Source organism: Pungitius pungitius, chromosome 1 (genome assembly GCF_949316345.1).
Source record: "Pungitius pungitius chromosome 1, fPunPun2.1, whole genome shotgun sequence".
In the NCBI taxonomy this organism is placed as follows: domain Eukaryota; kingdom Metazoa; phylum Chordata; class Actinopteri; order Perciformes; family Gasterosteidae; genus Pungitius; species Pungitius pungitius.
The window spans coordinates 26,468,903-26,492,346 of NC_084900.1; the positions used below are offsets into that span (position 1 = coordinate 26,468,903).

Sequence of the window (23,444 nt, forward strand, 5' to 3'; positions counted from 1 at the left end):
AAATACTTTGACATTGTGCTGCATCATCCCAGTCTGACACAGATGCTGCTTCAAAGATCCACAAATGAGGCCCTGAAGTCATCTTTTAATCAATAATCTCCACAGCCTTTGTGTACCTTCCTGGAAATGCAGCGGTGTCGGAGAAGGGCCAAAGCACGACTTCAAGATGAATCCCCGCATCATCGGGCCTTGCCGCCGCTCTCAGTAAAGTAGCGAGCTTATCCGTGACGTAACGCCGGATGGAAGCATGTGACGCCACGTCGCTTCCGCCTGAAACGCGAGGGAGACGATGCCGTGGGTACCACTTTAAAGAGACGGATGCAGACCACGCCCTTCCTTTCTTCGCCGACAGGGGGCTCTGTGGCGTCCATCGCAGGCCGATCCTCAGCAGCAGCTTTACCCCGCTGCCCTTCCAGCAGCATCTCACCTTCAGCCGGCCTGACGCACATTCACCGCCGCACCCGCAAAGGAGAACAGAGAAGAAAGAGAGACACGGAGACGGAGAGGACAAAACAACCAAGAGAAAAGAGTAACATCACAGTCGGTGGTTTTAATGATGTAGTCAATCGTTATTTGCTTTGACATCTAATTTAGCCCGCCTGCCCCTCTGCGACAAGCAAAGACCGTCCAGCGGCGCACAAACACCATCGCATCCTCTCTCGGTTTGTGAAGGTAAAGCCGTCCAACCTGTACACGCGGCGCCCGGAGTCCATTCGACGGAGAAGGACAACGTCTCCGCGCACGGCTCGTCGTTTATTTTGACGGCGCCATCGGGCCCGATCTTCGTCCATCCTCAGCAGCATCTCTGCACTCAGCAGAAAGCAGCATCCTTCCGCCTCCTCCTTGAATCTGCGCCATGGCCGATGTCCCTGCGGAGTGCAACATAAAAGTGCTTTGTCGCTTTCGTCCTCTCAACCAGTCGGAGATTGTTCGTGGGGACCAGTTCATCCCCAAATTCCAAGGAGATGACACAGTCCTCGTCGGGGTGAGTAAATGGAGGCGCTTTGTTGTGCACGCAGGCCCTTCATCAATAAATCATCAGCTCCACTCATCCGTTTTGGGTCATGGCCGGACAGGCCGGCCTTCCGCCCCAAACAAAAATAATCATTTTCCTTAACATGACAAAGCACAAATTCATGTAATGTTGTCATGGTGCGTAACGTGGCCTCCTGCATCAGCTGATGCGGTCAGCACTTTGCAGCCTGTGATGGAACACCTTGTTTTTGTAAACACGCGTCACATCACAAAATGGATCTTGCTTGTGAGATACATAACAGTTTCACGACAGTCAAATCTTTGTCAAAATGAAAGAAAATGATTTTCATACAGTTCATTCATTACTGCAACCTAACTTTCTAGCAAAAATGGAATGATTCTAAGAATTTAACGTATAATTTTTAGAATTATCAAGGGATCAAACTGCCTTGTTTACGTTTTAAAGAACATGCAACAAAATCTCTAATTTAAGATTCATCACATATAAGCAATTGGGCAATTATTATCTGGTTCACATTGACTTGAAATTCTGAGAATTTACCTGAGCAACAATCCCAAAATCATTTGAAATAGTCAGTGTAAATAAAGGAAGAATCAAAATAATTGTATGTATATTTTGCTTTTGTGTGTTGCTGGTCGGACCTATTTTTTTGGTCAAGTCTGTCATCACTGGAAGGAAAATAGAAAAAGAGTTCACGAGACCTTTTCTTCTAAAATCAAGACACTAAAATGTGCAAGTTCCCAATAGGCTTGAGAAGACCGACTGTGTGAATGCTCTTGACCTAGTGCTGCATTCGTTCTTATCTTGTATGCAAATCAGCCATTTAGGAAAGACGTATATGTTTAATAAAGCTTTGTTTCATGCAAGTTGTATTGAAAATATGCACACATGGAAATACAAACTAAAACTTTTAGATGGAGTGCACAAGCTATCTCCTTCTTCTCATCCCTCAGATAATTAAAAGAAACAGAGCGTAGATCATCCTTTCATATTGGATTCAATGTTATGAGTAGATCACAATTTTCAGAACATCACAACTATTCAGGCTCTCTCAAGCAGCCCAAAGGTGTACTGCAGATATAAATGTTACATTCAAATCTAAATTCATTTAGAATGAATTTGGATACCCATATTTAATTTATCTCCCCTGTCATTAGTATTGACTGACTTTGAATTGGCTTTGGTTCTCCTAAGCCGATAAATGCGGGGGGAGGGGTCGTGATTTTACTTTCTTTGGCCATCTGAGTCGGACCGTCGTCTCCTCTCAGCATGACGATGGAGCGATCTCTCAAATTTCCCAAGGAGAGGATCAATAATCACCCGACAAACTAATGCTTCACAGGTCCAACTGCTTTTTCCTGTCTCCGGTTTCAACCGTCTCTTTTTCCATGCAGTCTCACTCTACTGTTTCTCTTCTGTCACATTGACCCTCACCCTGGTCTCTCCTTTGCTCCATACGTCACCATTTTTCTTTCTCGTTTCCGTCCCTCCCCCTCCTTCAGGTCCCTCCCTCCCTCCTTCAGTCCCTCCCTCTCTCTGGTAAATCCCTGCTCTGCAGATGAGTCAATTTGTTAATGATGTTTGGGGAAAATTGATCTCATGCACCCTGTGACCTCTCCCATGATGACATTTGATACTGAACCCGTTCTGCGATTTTGTTTCGTATGCTGAAATAAAATGATAGCAGAAATCAGTGTAAAAATCAGAGAACATTTGTGTGTTGTTCTCTGCTCTTTGCCTGTGACTCGCCGTTGGAAAGAATATTCGGAAACATCTTGTACCCACTGCACCTTTTGATTAATTCAAATCAATGTTAATTGAGAACCACATTCTGGTCTCTTTTAGAAGATAAACCACCTCATGTTATATGTTTTTGCTAATTGTTTGTTGTTGTTCACTGTCCTTACAGGGGAAGTCCTACGCGTTTGATCGAGTGTTTCCAACCAACACCACCCAGGAGCAGGTGTACAACACCTGCGCCAAACAGATTGTCAAGGGTATGGATGATTGCCCATGTCAGGTTATGTCAGATATTTGAAGTGTTGAGGTCTTATCAATCTGAACGTCTAATTCATGAGTTATGATACACAGTTGTAGCTCTCCATTAAAGCCTCTGAATGCAGCCAATCTGAATAAAGCAACTAGGGAGCTGCTGAGGTGATGTGGGAGCTTATCATTCCTTTCTCCTTGTTTTTCTAATAGATGTTCTGGGTGGATACAATGGCACTATTTTCGCGTATGGACAAACCGCCTCCGGGAAGACTCACACCATGGAGGTGCAGTATTCAGAGCAATTAAGCAACTTGATGTCTGTGTTGATTTACGTTTTTCCCCCACAATTTCCCATCTTCTATTCAGGCTCACCGGGAACTGGTAGCAGGTCTCACAGTACCAGAATCTAAATGCATTATTGTCTGGAGTCTCCATTTGTTTTCCTATCAGAATCACAATCTCACCTGAATACCATTATCTGTGACTTCCTGTTTCAGGGCAAGCTGCATGACCCTCACCAGATGGGTATCATTCCTCGCATCGCTGAGGACATTTTCAACCACATCTTTGCCATGGATGAAAACCTTGAGTTCCACATCAAGGTAGGGTATCTGTGTAGTGTTGTGCTTTCTTGTGTTAATCCTTCTTTTAATGTTTTAATCAATATCTTTTGTCAGCAAACAAGTTCAACAAAAGAAAACGTGTATTCAGTTTTTATTTGCACAACAACAGGACACAATTTCTTTTACACAATTGCACTCTTAATTAGTTACTTATTTTTCTTTCTTCTCCAACAGGTTTCCTACTTTGAAATCTACATGGACAAAATACGTGACCTTCTGGATGGTCAGTATTCATTTTTATGGAGTGTAAAATATCCCGTCTTCATACGACTATCATTTTCATCCAAAAAGCTGGATGTGTTTTGAAACTAGTGAAAGATGTGCAGAAATCTTGCTGAACTCTGTGTTTTTTAAAGTTGATAAAGTTGATGAATACATTTAAATTAATTCATACATTAAATAAGGTGAATAGGTGCCATGTGCACATTTAAAGAGTTTAATTCTCTTACAAAAAATAAACAAGTAGGAAAGAAGGAAAAGAGAATAACATTAAATTAAAAAAGTGAATCTGCAGTTAAACACATTATTTGAAAACTCAATACTTAGAGTCTTACTTCATGATCTAGAATTTTTCATATTTTGAATAGTCACCTGGCACCTGAATGTAGTGTTTTCCTAAACCACAAAGTGGGCCTTGCCATACCTCTAATTTAATACTTTCTCTCTTAATTTGATCTTAGTGACAAAGACCAACCTCGCTGTGCACGAGGATAAGAATCGGGTGCCGTTTGTCAAGGTTTGTGAAAGTGCTTAGGATTTTTGGGTGATAATCTTCCTGTGAGCTTCATCACACACATGATGTTGAATCCTCTGCTCTCCTCTCGTTCCCTCTCCTCTCCCCTCGTTCCCTCCCTCCTCTCCTCAGGGATGCACTGAGCGTTTTGTCTCCAGCCCTGATGAGGTGATGGATGTGATCGACGAGGGGAAAGCTGCTCGCCACGTTGCTGTGACCAGTGAGTCTTTATCTGAAAAATATGGTGTTGCAACGCAAGCTATTAAGTGCACAGATCCATTTTCCAATTATTGATATTTTCAGAGATGTTTGATATAACTGACTAAAAACACCACAAAAGGCAACCGCTTAAGGTAGATCATTTTTAGATGTTCACAATAATATTGGCCATTATTAGTCAGATATTTCGAAAACAAAAACAAAGCAGAACAAAATCTTTGCCCGCAGCCATCATCCCAATAAAATAATTCCTAACGAGATGGCTTCTGAAAATGCTCAGTAACCTCGCAGCAACATGTTTACATGTTTAAAATTAGAAAGCTTTTACATCACTATAAATAAAAGCTCTCTCAACTGTAATTCGCGCTCCTTGTTTTGGCCTCCAGCCTCTGACTCACTGCGCTTAGGCTCAGTAATAACATCTGAGTCTTTGCTCCAATACTTTTCATTACAATGTAAAAACACAGCTAAAAATAACATGTGACCTAATTACCAGCAAACTCAGTGATTGCACTCCATCAAATATAAAAACATGCTTCAGTAGTGAAAAAGGTGGTCCTACAATGTCTGTATTACTGAGGTTAATCTGATTTGGTTCAACATTTTGTACAAGTCACATAGAAAAGAAACCAACAAGGATCATACACTGAACATTTATTTAAGCAAGAATGAGTTTCAATACTGTTGAGACAGATTTTGTATTTTGTAGGTAAAATTACCACAAAGCCAACAAAGCCCCTCTTTAGAGAACTATCCAAGCATCCTACCCTCATAAAAGAGTGGTGGGTGAGTCCTCTGCTGTCTGTTGAAATTAAATACTTAAATATCTTATTTAAACACCGCAGCAATCCAAAAGCATACTGTTAATCAAATTGATTGATCTGTTACATTTCTGACCCTGTGTCACTTCAATAAAACATTTGTGCATTGATATTCCTGCTTATCAAGTCGAGTCCTTAATCACTTTAAACTGAATCACTGCACTGCGGCTTCCTGACAATGATGACGCGATAGTCTCATCATGCCGGTAATAAGAGATGAATCACAAGTCAGAGTGAACTCACGAGTAAAGTGCACGAGCATTTGCTAAAAAAAAGGTACAAATCATTTACCTAAGTAATAATTAACTATATGACTCTTAATTATTTAATGCCTTCATTAATGCGGGTCTTGTCATGAATTCATGTTGCTCACCATTAAAAAATGATCAGATCAATATGACTTCATGTGATCAGGTTCACACTTAATAAGGCCGTTCATAGTTACGTTGCACCACTCTGGACATGCAACCAAATTAATTGTATCACATTTAATTAATTAGAAAGGGGAAAGCCATCTTGAAAGCTTTTTGTGTCCTAAAAGATTGCAATTCAAGCTGAAAAGCTCAGACTGCTCGTGTAGGTCTGCCAGTCAGAGCAATAAAACAATAGGATCGGACTGAAGTCATACTTTTAACATTGAGCTGTGGCTCCAAAGTGCCTCGGTTCATGTGAAATAGCTATAAATATTCATATCTGCCTTTATGATGCAACTTTAATAAACTGCGTCATTGTAATGTTGTATAACAGGCAGGCATAGATTAGGCATAAAAGGGATTAGTCATAGATAGGATTAGGCATAAGCTTTGATTCTACAGATTTCAGAACGAATGCAAAGACAAATCTAAAATCTAAATTGTGCGAAATTGGATAGATCTTAGACCAACATACTAGTGTAATATTTACTTAAATTAAATTAAAAAAAGGTTAGCTCATTACAGCAGCAATAATAACGCTGTAATTATAAACAAATATCCTAACAATGAAACAACAGTCTATGCTTGAAGAGCAGCTGCCTGTAAGCAGCAGAGCTGATAGCAGACATTGTCTTACTCTGATGTCTGATGAAGATCATGCTGTGAAATGACAATGCCGCAGTAATGTCTTGTCCTGGTGGAAAAAAACATGTGCATGACTTCAAATTCATTGATAAATTACTACAAATGAATCAATTACTTTTACTACATGAAGTTTCATTGATCCTAAAATGTGCTGGTTCCACTTTTGAGAGAGGAAGGTAAATAACAGAATGTATGATTTGTTCCTGCATTCCACTTGCTTCCTAAAGGCTAAAGTTTGATTATATCGATTTCAAGAATTCTTTACACGTCTGAAAAGCGGGTTTAAACACAGATTTGAACCACAAAAGCTCATATACTGCCAGGAAGGCTCTTATCTGACCAACAAATGGTTGTATTTCTTCTGTCTTTGTCCAGACATGAACGAGCACAGTTCTCGCAGCCACAGCATCTTCCTGATCAACATCAAGCAGGAGCACGTAGAGACTGAGCAAAAGCTGTGTGGAAAACTCTACCTTGTGGACTTGGCTGGCAGCGAGAAGGTAGAAGACACTCTTGATTATCAGAAAGATTGATTATGAACAAACTCCCCACCTGAAAATCAGCCGCCTCAAATGAATGTCTCCTGTGAGGTTTGCTTCAGCTGTTAATCGGCCATGTTGGATTCTGCTGACTCTCCTTCTCTATTCCAGGTCAGTAAGACTGGAGCTGCAGGAGCCGTCCTGGATGAGGCTAAAAACATCAACAAGTCTCTTTCTGCTCTGGGAAATGTCATTTCTGCATTGGCTGAGGGCACGGTGAGCTTTTTTGACACCACCTACCTGAATTTGGATAGACAACGGAGTAACAATTAATATTTAAGATGTGCAGTAAATAGATCTGGATTAAAGTAAAATAGATCAACTGAATAATGCAAAAAGGGTTTTTGTCTTAGTTTGGCTGTGAAGAGTAACATATGTATCCACAACTGAAGCTAACTAATATTGGAGGATTTGTGAGTCAGGTTCCATTTAAACATGTTTAATTTATATTTCTAGTGTCCAGTTTATCTCCAGGTTCAGCTGTAACAAATAACACTCCTATTTCATTTCTTCAACCGTTACTTTTCCTTCTCCCTTTGTTCCTCTCTGCTTCTTCAGAAAAGTCACGTGCCGTACCGTGACAGCAAAATGACCCGCATCCTGCAGGACTCCCTTGGAGGGAACTGTCGCACCACCATGTTTATTTGCTGTTCTCCTTCCAGCTACAACGACGCAGAGACCAAGTCCACTTTGATGTTTGGACAACGGTAATTACATGCGGAAACAGACAGTTACAGCATGAGAATCAACTTCTTTTACGAGTATTCTCACATGCTGCCATGTTTTTCAGTAAGAAAACAAACTCATTGTAAATAACAAGAGGCCATCCTTTGAAAGAGTCTGACGTCACTGATGATCTGTTACTTCTTAATGAACTGATTCACATGTTTCCACCCATGTTTCTCTCTGCTTTCCTTTATCACAGTGCCAAGACCATCAGGAACACCGCCTCCATCAACCTGGAGCTGACAGCGGAGCAGTGGAAGAAGAAGTTTGAGAAGGAGAAGGAGAAGAACAAAACTCTGAAGGATACTATTCAGAAGCTGGAGATTGAGCTCAACCGCTGGAGAAACGGTGAGATCCGTTGAGTGTTTTCTGACTAACTGAACTCCAGCGGAAGCCTCATTTCAGCTGCGTAACTTTAGCTCTTCTTCGATGAAATCACTACCCAAACTGTCCTATCATGATGTATTGTTTTTCTCTGTCCCCCTTGATCCTCAGGAGAGAACGTGCCTGAGACGGAGCAGACCAGCCAAGAAATAGTGACCCGTTTCGAGACCGTGGAGGAGCGTCCGATTTTGGACAACGACACCTCCTCCATTGTTGTCCGCATTTCCGAAGAGGAGCGGCAGAAGTACGAGGAGGAGATCCGCAAGCTGTACAAGCAGCTCGATGACAAGGTCCAACTCAATGACATGAACATGACAACAGGCTGTCTGTACATTAAGTAATGCCACCTCAAAAGCACCATGCAAATTAAGAAAATGGAAAATAAATGTAAAATGGTCATAGATGTGGTAGATGAAAGCCTACACAATGTCTGTTGTCACATCCATGCACACATGCAAGGATGTAGGCATTCAAGTGTTCCTCTTGCTCTACGTTGTCTTGCTGTCCATTGTCGAACTGTCTGCTTTCATGCACCAGCCGCCAAGTCAAATTCCTTGTATGTCGGACATATTATAGTAATGAATGTTTCCTTATTCCTGATCCTGAAGTAGTGAGGTCATTCTATAATATCTACACAGGATGATGAGATCAATCTGCAGTGCCAGTTGGTGGAGAAACTGAAGCAGCAGATGATGGACCAGGATGAGGTGGGTCATCACAAAGTCACACGAATAACTACACACTCTACGTGCATGTTGAATATTTAATACCGAGCTCCAGAATAGCAAAATTCTGGACTGGAGAAAAGGTTGATAATTGAATATCTTTACTGTCATTTGTCTCCCCCCCTTTTATTCCCTCCCTCCAGCTCCTGGCCTCATCCAAGGGCGACGGGGACAAGGTGCAGGCCGAACTCGGCAGGCTTCAGGTGGAAAGTGACTGCGCCAAGGCTGAGGTGAAGGAGGTGCTGCAAGCGCTGGAGGAGCTGGCCATCAACTATGACCACAAGAGCCAGGAGGTGGAGGAGAAAGGCCTCCAGAACCAGCTGCTGGCTGACCAACTGTCCCAGAAAATGGTACGTTTTAACAGGAACGGTGCGAATGTGCGATTTACCGAAGGAAAGCTAAAAACAGATACACGTCGTGGACCAGAAGCTGTTGGAATAGAGTATTGCTTCTCTGATCCTTACCGCTTCATCTCTTTTTCTCTACAGGCCAGTCTGATGGAGCTGGAGGCGGAGCTGTCTCGTATGCAGGAAGTAAGCGGGCAGCAGAGGAAACGCATCGCTGACGTCCTCAATGGTCTGATGAGGGACCTCAGTGAGTTCAGCACCATTGTGGGCAACGGGGAGATCAAGCTGGTGAGTTGGATCTAAGAGTAAAAACATGTTTAAATTGAGGGTCAAAACGTACATAAACTCTTGGTAATGCGGACAACACGTAATAGTGTAAGTGTCCCGTTTGTATTGACTGGAGGAGAAAGTATGAAAGTGAAAATATTCCAATTTGTTCTTCCCCAAATCCTCAGCCGGTGGAGATCAGCGGTGCAATCGAGGAGGAGTTCACGGTGGCTCGCCTCTACATCAGCAAGATCAAGTCGGAGGTGAAGAGCATGGTGAAGCGCTGCCGCCAGCTGGAGAACATGCAGCTGGAGTGCCACCGCAAGATGGAGGAGACCGGGAGGGAGCTCTCCTCCTGCCAGCTCCTCATCTCTCAGGTGAGGGGTGGAAGACATGCGAATGATGAAAGGCTGAAAGAATCCCTCATTGCAGTCTGTTTGAGCTGTTTCCAAACCACTTATTTTTGTGATTTTTGCAGCATGAAGCTAAGATCCGCTCTCTGACGGAGTACATGCAGAGCGTGGAGCAGAAGAAGAGGCTGCTGGAAGAGAGCCACGACTCCCTGAGCGAAGAGCTGGCCAAGCTGCAAGACCAGGGTGGGTTGTGTACCTGTGCACCCAAAATCTGTTAAAACTAAATATTGACAATATTAATGAGTACGCTAAATGAAATACAGAATACTTTAGTCATCCCTGTTCCGAAATTGCCTCAAGATGTTATTCGGCTGCTTCTCTGTGATGAATGCTTTCTTTCTCTTTGTGTTGTACCAGATAACTCCCTGCTTGAGGAGAAGGATGGAGAAAAGGGGGAGATTGAGGAGGGAAATGTGAAGGTACGTGTTGTAAGGCTATTTTTTTGTGAGTATCTGAGACGATTGATTCAAGTCGTGTTATGGACAGTATTGGTTTTAATTTCCAGAAGGTTGCACGTCAGCAGGGGGAGTCTCACCGTGGCCTCCATCACCAGCAGCTGGCCCGCCTCCGGGACGAGATCAACGAGAAGCAGAGGATCATTGATGAGCTCACTGAGTCCGTGACAACTGAATTAGTACTTTTTCAAATCTATAAATGAATGCATAATCAAGTTACTATTGGCCCTGCTTATTATACAAAGATTGTATACAATATCTTACACATCTTTTTATACATTATTCTTTGAATGCACACAACTTTGTTGATTAACCAGGCTTGCTGTTCCATTCAACTCCTTCCGTTTTCTTTTCCGCCCCTTTCTGCTTTACGTCTCCAGTCGTAACTCCAAGCTGGAGCTGGAGCTCGCTCAGGTTCGTGCTGACTTTGAGCGTCTGAAGAGTCAGGACACCACCAAGACTGAGCGCCTGGAGGAGCTCTCGTAAGTGCCCACTCTTCCATTCTTGAGCTTCCAGTGTGAGGGAAGATAGAGCTATAATAGTTAGTTGTATTAGAGATCATGTAAACATTTATGTATAGAATTGATACAGTGCTCCTTCTCTTAAATTCCAGCAGATGGCACTTAGCACATAGATACTGAGTGTCCTGGAGTACATATCCTATTTATTGACGGTTTTGCTGTTTCTCTCAGATTCCTGCATGAGCGCCATGAGCAGACTAAACAGGACTTGAAGGGTCTGGAGGAGACTGTCGTGAGTAAAAAATACACCTCTACCTGTCAACCTCTGAGTCTTCAGAAACATTGTCCCCTGCTCTGTGTCTTCTCTCTTGTATTACCTCAGTGCGTCCTCTTTCTTTTGTAGCACCTTCGTCGTGCATCCAGAGCTGTCTCGCTAACTTTTTTTTCCATCTCTCTGTCCTCCAGGCCCGCGAACTCCAGACCCTCCACAACCTGCGCAAGCTGTTCGTTCAAGACCTCACGTCGCGGGTTAAAAAAGTAAGCAGCTCCGCGTTTATGAGAGAAGGCAGTGGTGTTATGATCAATTTTTGCAATAATAATATCATCATGTTAGTCATGTGTGGCCTGAACACCCTCTGATAAAACGCTTCACAAGGTGTAGGAAAATTCCTCTAATTTCCTTGACTTTTAGATTTTTAACAAAAGACATTCACTTTTGTGTAGTTTAGTGGATTATCTTTATACGGTTTAAAAGTGCTGTTTTTTTGTTATGCACAATTTACTGTATATTTTCATATCTGATAAGGTGGTTTTGTTCCACCACAACTCGTGAGTAAATTAGTGATGTCGGTCAGTCAGTCATCTTCAAAGCAGCTGACAGTAATCAGTCAGTCTCTGGTATTTCTGGATGCTTCGGTCAGCTCCCATCTGGTGTTACAATCACCCGGTGCATTAGTAAAACATGATGCCTCTTCCGCAACCTTTGAATTTATTTTCCTCATCGTCATGCTTCGCCTTCCTCTCTGCAGAGTTCCGAAATGGAGCCTGATGATAGCGGGGGGTCTTGCACCCAGAAGCAGAAGATTTCCTTTCTTGAGAATAACCTGGACCAACTTACAAAGGTTCACAAACAGGTGAGAAGGCAGAAAGGATAACAGTAACTGTCCATTTAGTAAACACAGTCAAGTATATTTAATGCTATTTTTAACCCAATAAAAGTCACATAACTAGTATGTTCAAACCCCACAAGTTTTTTTTGATTTAAGCAAATTGCCAAACATCAAAGTCTTATTGCATCCCATTACTTTAATAAGGATTTTCAATAGACCGTGAGTGTCATGTTTGATGAAATATCTTCACTCCGGATTTATTATTCTTCCTCCCGCACTCTCGCCCCCACCCCCCACCCCCAGCTGGTACGTGACAATGCAGATCTGCGCTGTGAGCTTCCAAAGTTGGAGAAACGTCTTCGGTCTACTGCTGAGAGAGTTAAGGCCCTGGAGACTGCACTGAGGGACGCCAAAGAGGGCGCAATGATGGACCGCCGCCGCTACCAGCAGGAGGTCGACCGTATCAAGGATGCCATGAGGGCAAAGAGCGCCCAGAGGCGCCCGCATGCCGCACAGATCGGTACTGCAATGAAGCTTTCTCGTTGGACTTGCGCTTGCATGACATTTCAGATGTGACTTTCTTTTATTTAACCTCTTTGACCTTCAGTTACCCATTTCATCATAGCTGTGGCCTAAATTTATCATCCTGACAGCCAAGCCAGTGAGACCGAAACAGCTGCCCGTCTGCTCTCCCACCAACCCGTTCTACACTTACATCCGTGCCACTGAACAAGCCAACACCTACAGCAACGCCTGTTTCCAGGGCAACGGGACACAGCCGAGCGCCCCAAGCGCCAACTGCAACCCCAACTCTGTGCAGAGCAACACGTGAGTCTAAGTCCGTCCCTCCACTGTTTCCAAGCCATTTGTTTCAGGCGACAGAAGTCAGAAAGTGGTCCGTGGCCTTCACAAAATAGAGCATCCAGTTGTGTTATCTGACAGGTACTAAGATGTAATTCTTCCAAACATGGTCATTTGATTATAGCCTAGTTTTTTCTGTGATATTAAGTATTGCTTTAACATTATGTTCATTTTTACTCTTTTTTGGAGTTTTCAAATTACTGCATCGGTCTCCCTCACCGATAACGCATGATACTGTGCTCATATTTGAACGTGTTTTTTCCCCTTTTCTTCTGTGGTATTTCACACACAGAGTGTCCACAGCGCTGGGCTACCGAGCAGGCAGATACACTGGAGACATACTGGAGTCCTTCCCACTCAATATTGAAAACGGTAAGAACAAAAAGCCCATGTACACAGATCACAAGATGCGTGATCATAGACACGTTAAGCATTCTAGATTTGTATTGTCAGTAGATCAGTGTCTTTTTTGTTCTCTTTATTTATTTTATTGGATACATTATTGATCAATGAAATTAAACTATTGTTTTCATTCCAACAGGTAACAACACAAGTGAAACGAGAGACATCAATGACAACAGGTGAGGATGTCAGTTAGCTGTTTAATATTTGTGGTCACTTTAAATAACTTCAGATTAGCTCAGAACAAATCAATTTACGTTTAGTTTGTTGTGTAATGACTTTTGCGTTTGTGCTATAACAGAAGCGATGTTCACTGTGGCAGCGAGGTGGATGATTCAAACAGGCATTACATCATTCAGCAGGAGACCGCTGCAAGTTAATGCCATGGTAACTAACAAAGTACACAAAGTCCCACACAGGCACACTTTCAAATCTTGTTTGTCGGTGCATTTGGCTTCGGGGTTACCTGTGTCTAAGCAAGAGAGCGAAAAGAGTTTAATTGGTTTTCTAAACAAACTACCACGAACTACAAACAGTAGTTTAGAAAATCGGTGGCGATAAAAGCAAGGAAACAAAACCCAAACATTGCGATGGTCCTTTAATAAGAAACATTAGAAAATATATGTTTAATCATCCAACAGAACTTCTAACGAATTTCTGTAATTTTCTCCAATCGCTGACTTCCTTTTATTGACTTTTCCAGAAGATGACCAAAAACTGTACCTGCCCAAGGATCCTCCCGTCTGCATGCAGCCTGCTTCCCCATCCCTCCACTGCATCAATGATGACAACGAAGACCTGTAGCCCCTGTAGTCTTCAAACTTAATTGACTTAACCTTCTGCTCCTACGGTGACCACCTTCAGGTTTGAGGTCCAGTCTCTTTTCAGTTCAGCCAGCACAGAAGGTATATTAAATCAAATTTGTTTTCCTTTTTAAAAACAGGAATTTCAACTCATCATTCTCTCCGTCAATCAATTTGTCACAAGATATCACTGATACTGAATACCTCCGGATGTGGCTGAACTGAAACAGGGCTACCTGTATCCCTGACGATTTAGGACTCACATGTTGTAAATAATAGAGCTGTATACTCCAGTAGAGGTTTCTGACCAGCAACTGTTCGTGTGAATGCACAGCCTCCACCGTCCCCTGCACACACCTTCTTAAGGGCATGATGGGAATGACATACTGTAGGCAGACGTGACCCGTCGTAAATAACAGTATAGTGTTTAACGCCAGCTTGTAACAGAAGACCCACACTGCATGTCGCGTTGCAGGTTAGCTTTCAAATCTTTGCATGTGTCCTGGTTCCAGTCAGGAGTTGGTATGCTGCGGGTGAACAGTCCGATCGACTTCGACAGGTGTAATAGAGAGAGAGAGAGAGCTGGTGTTCCTTAATCCTGATCATGGTTACCATGCTTAAGATTTTCTACTTTAAAGCAAAACTAGGTAAATGTGGCTTTAACACGGGAAGAAACCACACTAAACACATTAGGGTCTAGTTTTTATTTAATGGAAGATGCAGTGGGGGAAGCCCAGCCCTGACTTAGCAGGTTTGGAATGTTGCAGCTGTGTGATGCCATTGTACATTTCAGGTTATGATGCCAGCATCAATTTATTCTGGCTTTCTCCCTGCTTTGCGCCCACACCTTGTTAGTGTTCATACCAAGCCTTAACGAGAGCTGACTTCTCATGATGATCAAGTGCATACATTTGTAGTTACTACCTCTAGAGCTGCTCATAAAAGCTTAATACACCAATATCTTTTCAAAACCCTTAACAGAAGCGGATCTTAGAGTTTCTATTAGAAAACAGCATTTTTAGTGCAGCAATAGCTGTGAGACCTTATTAGAGCAGTAGTTATGTTCTCCTGAAGTTCATTTAACAACAGATTCCTCCTCCATCATGCAACAGGATCAGGACTGGGCCGAAGAACGGCATGCAAAATGTTCTATTGCAACAGAGATGTAGTTTGGTCACATCAGGGCCGATCTGACAGTGTCAAGGTATACAACGTAAATATTCAAATAGTTTCCAACCCTTCCTAGTGCCTAATGCATTTATATGAAACGGAGTAACACTGAAATTATAACAGTCTTCCGTCCGTGAATCTAAAGTTACACTAATAACGTACTGCCGTTTAAAAACAGAAGTCATGTAACCCCTTTTGGTCTAACTGTAATTTATTCAGTGACTTGTGCTTTTAAATCTTTTCAAACAATCCCGTCCAATCATGAGTGAGTCTCCAGCTGAGCAGGCACCAGTCTGGGACCAACATACTGAAGCCGTTTGTTGCTTGTTGAGTCGTGCTGTGTTTCTTCTGTCAGAAATCCTGACCAGCCAATCAGGATAGAAGAAACCAGCGTGTCTCAGGTGCGTCACAAAGATGTGGATGTGCTCAGACAAAGCTCAGTCACTGAATTGAAAGGACAGATTAAATCTCAAGTGTGTTGCTCTCATAGAAAACAAACACAACAACAAATCAGCTTTTGCGTACCTAAATCTCTCGCGTAGAATAATGTTAAAGTCCAGTGCGTTTCATTGCATTCACTGGACTTGTCCCAATAGGACCCAAGTATGATAAGTGAAGGCCGTCTGATCCTCAACAGCCGCGTCCACGACAGGTCTTTACTGGCATCAACAACATCTCAGGGCTTCACTTTCACAGCCACCACGGGTCGTCTCCACGGTCATCCTCATAGACTTGAAACCATGCAATTGCTCATGTACATTTAGGTCAGGTTGTGTTCTTTGAAGTTTAGCAGATGGAAGGGATGGTACATCTACAGATCTAACTTTACTTTATACATAGTGTATAAAATCTCCATTCCAGCATGTGAAAAAGTGAAATCCCTCTGGTCAGACCCTACTGTACGTGTCCAAGCAGTCCCTCTATTTGCTGTCAAGGTTTAAGTGTGATAAATACATCTGAAGGATGGGGGGCTGTGTATTATATTGTCACCTTCTATCCCACTGTCTGATTTCAACATATATAAAATACATGTGCTATATATTGTTAATCTTGTAAGTAAAATAGCGTGCCATGACATAGTGAAAAGCAAAGGAAAGGTACATGCTAACTTTGTTCAGAGAAATGTTTGTTTCATTTCTTTCCGTATGCCTATACTGTAGCGTCAACATGATTATGTGAAGAATCACAGTTCTGTATATTTAAGCCCACCACTATGCTGTATTGTATGTGAACCATTGTGTTGTAGTAAAAAGTTCAATAAACTTGTAGAAAGAACTTTGTCTACATGAATGATGACAGTTTGAGCCACCATGTGAATGTCTCCACCTGCTGGATTGGAAAGATAATGGCATGGATACAGATTTGATTGAATGAAAGTTCATTCATACTAAATCACTCTCCATCTTCTCACATTTTCTCTGCCATGAAATCCCTCTAATATAGTTCATTTATAAAGTAGTTTGGCTCTATTTAATAGAGGGATGTTCTATAGTCTATAACATAAGTTGTCTCCAACCATATTGCCCCCCCCCCCCCCCCCCCATTAAATGCAACCGCCCTAAAAACTATGATCTCACTAATATTAGTCTCTAGTGATTTGGGTTCTCTCTGTTGTTGAAACAACCTCTAACCTCTACAGGAAATGGATTTTTTTCAAAATGTCTTATGAAAAGGAATGTGTGATGTGAAAAGCATGTACACACCAGTAACAACTTCTACTGCTTTGCTTCATAATCAACATTTTATTAGGGAAGTGTACACAGGAATTACATAAAACTGCAGGTCAGTCCGGTGAAACACCAAATGCATTTATTGTCGTCTAATAAGAAAAAGAGTGTGATAGGAACTTCCTTTATGCCTCTGAAATGAAAATAAGCCGCTCTTTTTTGTTCCCATGAGAAAGGAAGCATTGGTGTAAACAGCAGAAGCATGAGAGGCAATATCGTGTGTGTGTGTGTGTGTGTGTGTGTGCGTGCGCGCGCGCCCGTGCGTGCGTGTGTGTGTGAGAGAGAGAGAGACAGAGATAAATATTTCATTACAGTCGCACACACTACATTCCTAAGAGATGACCAGACTGGGCTGGATCAGAACATGTAATCTGTTACAATATTGGAAACTATCCTGTCATGTATCAGACGTACTGAATGGATGTTTACTTCCTTTATTGTTCACACGATCAAATGAACCCTACACTTTGATCAATTCAAGATCAAACGAATGGCTTTCAAATGCCTTGTGAAGAATAATAATAGTTTCTGCTTCATGAGTTTTCCAAATTATAATTCGCCTGCCGTTTCCTGTCGTGTTTGCTTTATCCATTCTCAATATTAACCTCGTCGTCTCCTTTGTTTGCTTTTATTCGTTTATTCTTTTTAAAAGTCAACCATGCAGAATCATTATGGAGATAACGGACGAGTATTTCAGTATGTGCAAAGCTTACTGTAACTGACAGGCGGATTCAAATAATCGGCGTCTGTGTGGCTCTGTGTGTCAACCTGGGGGCGTGGAGGGCGTCCTGCCAAGCCCTGTAGTCTGTAGTCTGTAGTCCGGCGCGCAGCGCGCAGCGCGCGTCCCCCTGGTGCCGCAGAGTCTCCACCTGGCAGCGGGAGCGCGCAGCGACGATCGCAAATCAATGTTCAGCATCCAGAAAGAAGGCGAAGGAAAAGTTTGCTCCAGCACGTCCCTGCGGTACTGACGCTGTCACGAGGAGCAGGACGCAAGGTAGAGAGCTCCTACTTTACTAAGGGATGTTGCCACTATTAATGGATGAGCTGTCGGTGCGTTCAAAGGCGCACCTGATCGTTTATGGATCTGAATTCATCTGAAAAATGCTCGATATGGTTTAAGTTTGATCACATAGTGACTAATTCATGTGTTGCATGGCGGTGTCAAGCTGACCCGGTGAAGTTTTCCCTTAAGCCAGTCCCACCAAGTAAGATTTAATTGCAGAACAAAACCGATATTAATTTTCAAGTCCCAGTTTGTTGGTTTCATAATGCCATGTGTTACCGTTAAGTGGGTGAAGACCCAATGCTGTGCGTTCACGTGCACACATAACTGTGCAAAAAGAGGAGCGTTTATTTTGTCACAAGCTACACTTGTCCATTATAAATGCACGTACAGCAGTACGTTACTGCTGCCTACACAAGTAGTGTTCAGATCCTTTATTACATGCAGATATCCGTTTAATCAGAAGTCAAGGGGGTGATAATCTTGCCAACTTACAGTTACATGAATTTAAGACGGATGATGTGACAACACGAGAGAGTGCTCCAGTGTCACTCATCTGAGTCAGAATTAGAGTGATTGAATGTCTGATATGTGATATTCATCACTGACTGGTGTTATTCCGCTTGGAGAGTTTTGTTACTGAAGAAGGTGTTGGTGAAAGGGCCTTTGATTGCACCCATATGCCGGCAAGATTCAGTATCTTAGACCCAGTTGCATTATTTGGATCTTTATACATCTTTTTTTTTCCTCTGGTGGATTTACAGAACATGTTTGTAAAGAAACAGATTTCTTATCATATATGATTGTTCAACTATTGCATTATACTACAGTTTGAGATATCAGGAACATATGGTAAATTTGGTTTTAGTTTGAATTGGATTTGTTTTGCATAAATATAATAATGCCTTTTTCAATGAAAGATAACTAGATGTAGAACAATCGGTCCATTAGTAGAATAAATAGCTGACAGAAGATTAAGTAACACCCATTTTTAATATGAATGATTATCAGTGTGGATGTTTTGACAATTGATTGATTTTATTCTCAAAATTAAAATTGCATTATATAATACGGTACATTATGGTTGTGGGCATCTCTCATACTTGATTTCATGGCTTACATTTTTGGAAAAATAGATAATAATGGTAAAACACCCTAAATTGCTCTCCGTCTGTTTTCTCAAACTTAATGTTCCTCCTGTGTGACGCAAAGTCTTCGGCTCCACCACAAAACCAGCTGTTACTGTCGGTCTGTGTGGATGTGTCTTCTCTGCTGTGTGAGCGAGGTTATAAATAAGAGGCTTGAGTTTTTTGCGTGTGTGCGTGTTGTTTAACCAGCTGCTTGGAAGGTTTGTTTTTCTCTCTCCTCTGAATGCAGGTGTACTTGCTGGTCTAGATGCTCTTCTTGTGCCCTCTTTAAGGTCCCCACCCAGACAGCAGTCTGAATGCCATCCTGCTTTTATCTCAAGGATTAGTCTATTTGTGTTAGGTCAGCATTACCTGTCTCCTTTTTGAAATGTATTGTTGAAAATCTTGCAAATTGATATTTTGAATGAAATATTTTCCTGTTGAGTGAATTAATTGTTTCGTCCTCCTATTTTAGCAACATATTTTCAAACGTGTGATAATTTAAATGTTGATTTATGTGTTGATTCACCGTGGTATACATATGAGTTTATTCATAGAGTTTAAGTTTGTCCTACATCCTCTTTGTGCTATTTCTGACCTTCAAAGCAGCTCCCCTAAGAAAAATTGCAGCATTTTGTTTTGTGTGTGTGTGTGTGTGTGCGCGTGTGTGTGTGTGTGTGTGTGCGTGTGTGTGTGAACGTGTACTCCCGTCTCTGCAGAAAGGAGCATGGGAAAGTGGCCTCAACTTTGCAGGCCAAACCACTAGCAATGACGGTCACATGTATATATATATATTGACAGCTTGATGATATCCACAGTGTAAACCATGTCTTGGTCTCTATCATGTGCACCAGTAATTCCCAAAGACCGGGTCTTTATTAGGGTTGCAAAATAAGTTGATATATATCTATATATATATATATTTCATTTTACTTCAAATCTTCATCCACCTTTGAGCCTCATGAGAAAGCGTAGCTTGTATATTGTTTGTTTTTACTGATGAAAGGATATAAAAAGATTGAGAGAGTGTTTATTCGCATTATGATGTTAACATGTGTATATTTTCAAAAACATGCTGAAAACCGAGTTGACAACGTCATCTAATGGATGAAGATGGTCAGGGATGTTCTTATTCTTTCCATCCATTTGCGACCCAATTTACCCATTGTGAGATACTAGAGATACGTTCACAAATCTGTAAGTGAAATGTCTTAAAAACTATTGGTCATTTTGTCAAAATTAGCATTTGTTTTGTTATGACCAAACACAAAAATAGTGTTATTGATTACATCCTTTTGTTAGCATTTTGCAATGTCACAGACTTGCTCTCAAGGCAGTAAATTCTTAGGAAAATGCACCGCCGCTGCAGTTTGTTGATTGTGATACGATCAACGACTTTTTCTCCTTGACATTCAAGGCCAGGCATGCATGTTAATCATAAGGGAGTTATGGCATTACAACTAGCCTTAGGAACACTGAATGATTCAAACATGAAGGTCCATAAGACCTCCCCACCAGGTCAGAACTCGGTCAAAGCTTTTGCCGCATGTCTTTTCTTACGCAGTAGTTCATTTAAATCAGCATGTTATAGGAATCTGTCAGTGTATCTTAACCTCTCTTTTGGTTAATTACGGCTAGATTCATTCTCATTACCCAATGTCCTGGTGTCATGCCTACTTGTTTATTTTGTTTGTCCATTTGCCTACTGCAGCCATTGTATTTCAGTCACATGCAGCCACATACGCTCCTGTCAGAACAATGTGTTTAAATGCAATCCAGGCAGCCTCGCATTTCATTTAGAGTGACTCAAACAGCTCACAGTGATTTATGGCCAGCAGGGTCGGCTCCCAAGGAAGCTGTGAGGGGTCACACGGTCAGTCGGATGGCCAAAATAGACTGCGTTCCTTCTCTCCCCCACTGGGTCGATTTGTTTCTCTTGAACAAGAGCTTTCAATGTACAACAAGTGTTGAGTCGCACAACCTCGCTCTTCTGGTTCAGACTGTTAAAAGATCTAGATCTAAAGATCTGTTTGCAGTGTTGCTGTAGCTCGCTGTTGTGCCCAGTTTAGCATTTTTGCAGAATATTAGCACACAATGGAATAGCAAACCGTTTTGTAACATATGTCACGTCAGGGGTAATGACCATAATGATGCCCTTCTGTTAAGCGCCTTTGCAAAGTGCGTCAGTACGTGACATGTATGGGTTTTGGTATTTCAGTCCTCAAACCAAGGCCATGGTTTTTTTTATCTCCAATATCTGATGGCGGTGTTTAATTAACACACAGACTTTGTGAATGTTACTGACAATGGAAGGACCAGCTGAGGTGGTTGCTGCTTGGCTGAATATTTCTGAAGTACAAGTTGTTTTCCTTGACCACTGATAACAGATGGTGAAACATTGTGTTTAGTACACGGGCCGGGCTCGTATGGGATTCAGGATCATGAAAATATGTTTGTTTTGTTTAAAGCGAAAGAAACACTGAAGCAACCAATTGCTCCAAAAAATGTAAAAGATGTCAACTTCCTGTTCCCCCGACTATGACTCCAGCATGCTCACTGGAGGAAAGGCATCTTCAGCTATGTTAACCGCTTTGCAGAATGGTAATGAGGTGCCTAAGCCGGAGTTCGGGCCCATGCATGCTCGGAGTGCTGTGGATGCTAGAGGCAAAAATAGAAGGCCCGAGGCTTGAGGTGCGTTTGTTTCCATCACTAGCTGTGATTAGCAGCTTTTAAACACTCTGTTCCAGTAAGGCTACTGTGACAAAGTACATGCACCAACTCATGAACACATGTACACCTGTTTAAAATCTCTTTGCACAGTCTAACTATCTAATCTAAGAAATCAGCTTTTATAATTATTATAATTTCAATCTATTCCATTTGAGGTGAAAACATGTGCAGCTTTAGACAGTAGCAATTACCTTTCACTGTGTTGTTGCAGCAGGGATGCTCCTCTGAACCGCGTCTGAACCCTGATTCAGCCTGTGTCACGCTGATGGGTTTGTCATCATCCGCTCTGGAGACCGGTTATTGTCTGGGGACACACACAGAATTTCACAAACATATTTTTTCTAAGTACTTCTAAGCAGAACAACCGGTTCTGTGCAGATTGTATTTCACAAAGAGGAGGGGCAGAGATTTGGGATTAAGTAAAATGTCCTGTTTATAATTTGAGTGAAACAGGGTGACTCAGTAAGAAGAGGATTTTACGAGAGAGGGATGAGGACAAGGGCAACAAGGCCTTGGCTGGGACCAGTTGATCAAGAGCTTCTCTCCTCTGGCAAGGACATGCTCGCTCTGCTCAAGCCTAATACCACTGACATGCTGTCTCACACACACTCAAGCTTCTCTCCCCCCCTCCCTGACTCTTTCTCCTCCCATTCCCATACAGTTGAGACAGGGCATTAACCGCTACGGGGAGGAAGAAATGAAAAAAAGGGAGTCGGAGAGGGAAGCATAACGACAACAATGATCCAGTACATAACATAACTCCAGAACATGAGGCAGAGGGCATGCTACTCCCAGACGCTCCAGGGTGCATAAGTTGTTCTGTTGCCGGGTAAAAAACAGCAGCGGTTTCCATCTATTCTTATTTTCACAGCTAATGCATGCACACAATTGGGGCGAGGGCTCAATTAGATACGACAATATGATAGCTGAGTTTCAGCACCCGTTAGTGATGGAACAAGTAGTCGATCAACCAGTAAGTTGATAAAAATGAAATGAACAAAAGGTGATCTGTGTTGGATCATCAAATGTAAGGTTTACCATTGTTTCGTATAATTGTAAATTCAATGTCTTTAGGGTTTGGAATTGTACAGATCCGCAGATATTGAACTCGTTTTTCTGACCCGTAGTAGTCAGACCTGTGTGTGTTTTGCTGTGAACCAGAGTATGTTTAACTAGCGCTTCTAGTAGCTGCTGCCTGGTTGTGTGACACAATTACGTCATTGCAGGTGTGTTGCTCAGTGTTGAGGTTGTTTTGATGAGTGGTTTACCGGCCAAGCAGTGGGCCCACCCCAAACAAGCTTTTACCGCGAGACAACTGCTAGTTATTACAAAATGCAGATGATGGCCAGAAATCACCAAAACATGAAGAAAAGTGTTTCAAATGCTTCAACTGTGGAACCTACAGGTCCGACTGAAACTCACAGCTGAATTACCAATCTCCCATGAAAATCTGTACAATAGGTACTTTTGTATATTATGGAATTTAGATAATGGACACCATATCCAACAATGGATACCATTATTATCTATCTCACACAGGGTCAAACTCATAACCTTGTTTCTTATCCCATTTGCCACATAATAATCTACCCTTAGCCTGAAATGGGATGATACACTTTGTGGTTGCAATCTCAAGGGGACAATTTGAAACATGACATTTTGACCAGATTTACATCCCCACAATAGAATTACGCACTCACACAAACAAACACACACACACACACACACACAGATTGTTAGCAATAAGGATTA

The 23,444-nt window shown here is 42.0% G+C and overlaps 1 protein-coding gene across 1 annotated transcript; it reads left to right on the plus strand.

Moving 5' to 3' along the window:
* The first annotated feature begins 282 nt into the window (after positions 1–282).
* On the plus strand, positions 283–16,380 carry kif5aa (kinesin family member 5A, a). The gene is made up of 29 exons (XM_037479168.2): positions 283–985; positions 2,907–2,994; positions 3,200–3,273; positions 3,487–3,591; positions 3,787–3,835; positions 4,293–4,348; positions 4,478–4,565; positions 6,819–6,943; positions 7,094–7,198; positions 7,541–7,689; positions 7,908–8,056; positions 8,204–8,382; positions 8,731–8,799; positions 8,961–9,167; positions 9,306–9,452; positions 9,620–9,808; positions 9,910–10,027; positions 10,202–10,263; positions 10,350–10,459; positions 10,680–10,781; positions 10,992–11,052; positions 11,226–11,297; positions 11,789–11,893; positions 12,173–12,389; positions 12,523–12,697; positions 13,023–13,102; positions 13,272–13,311; positions 13,434–13,519; positions 13,836–16,380. Exons 1-28 carry the CDS (start codon positions 857–859, stop codon positions 13,510–13,512), a joined length of 3,129 nt encoding a protein of 1,042 aa, XP_037335065.2. The 5' UTR covers positions 283–856; the 3' UTR covers positions 13,513–13,519; positions 13,836–16,380.
* The last annotated feature ends 7,064 nt before the right edge of the window (positions 16,381–23,444 follow it).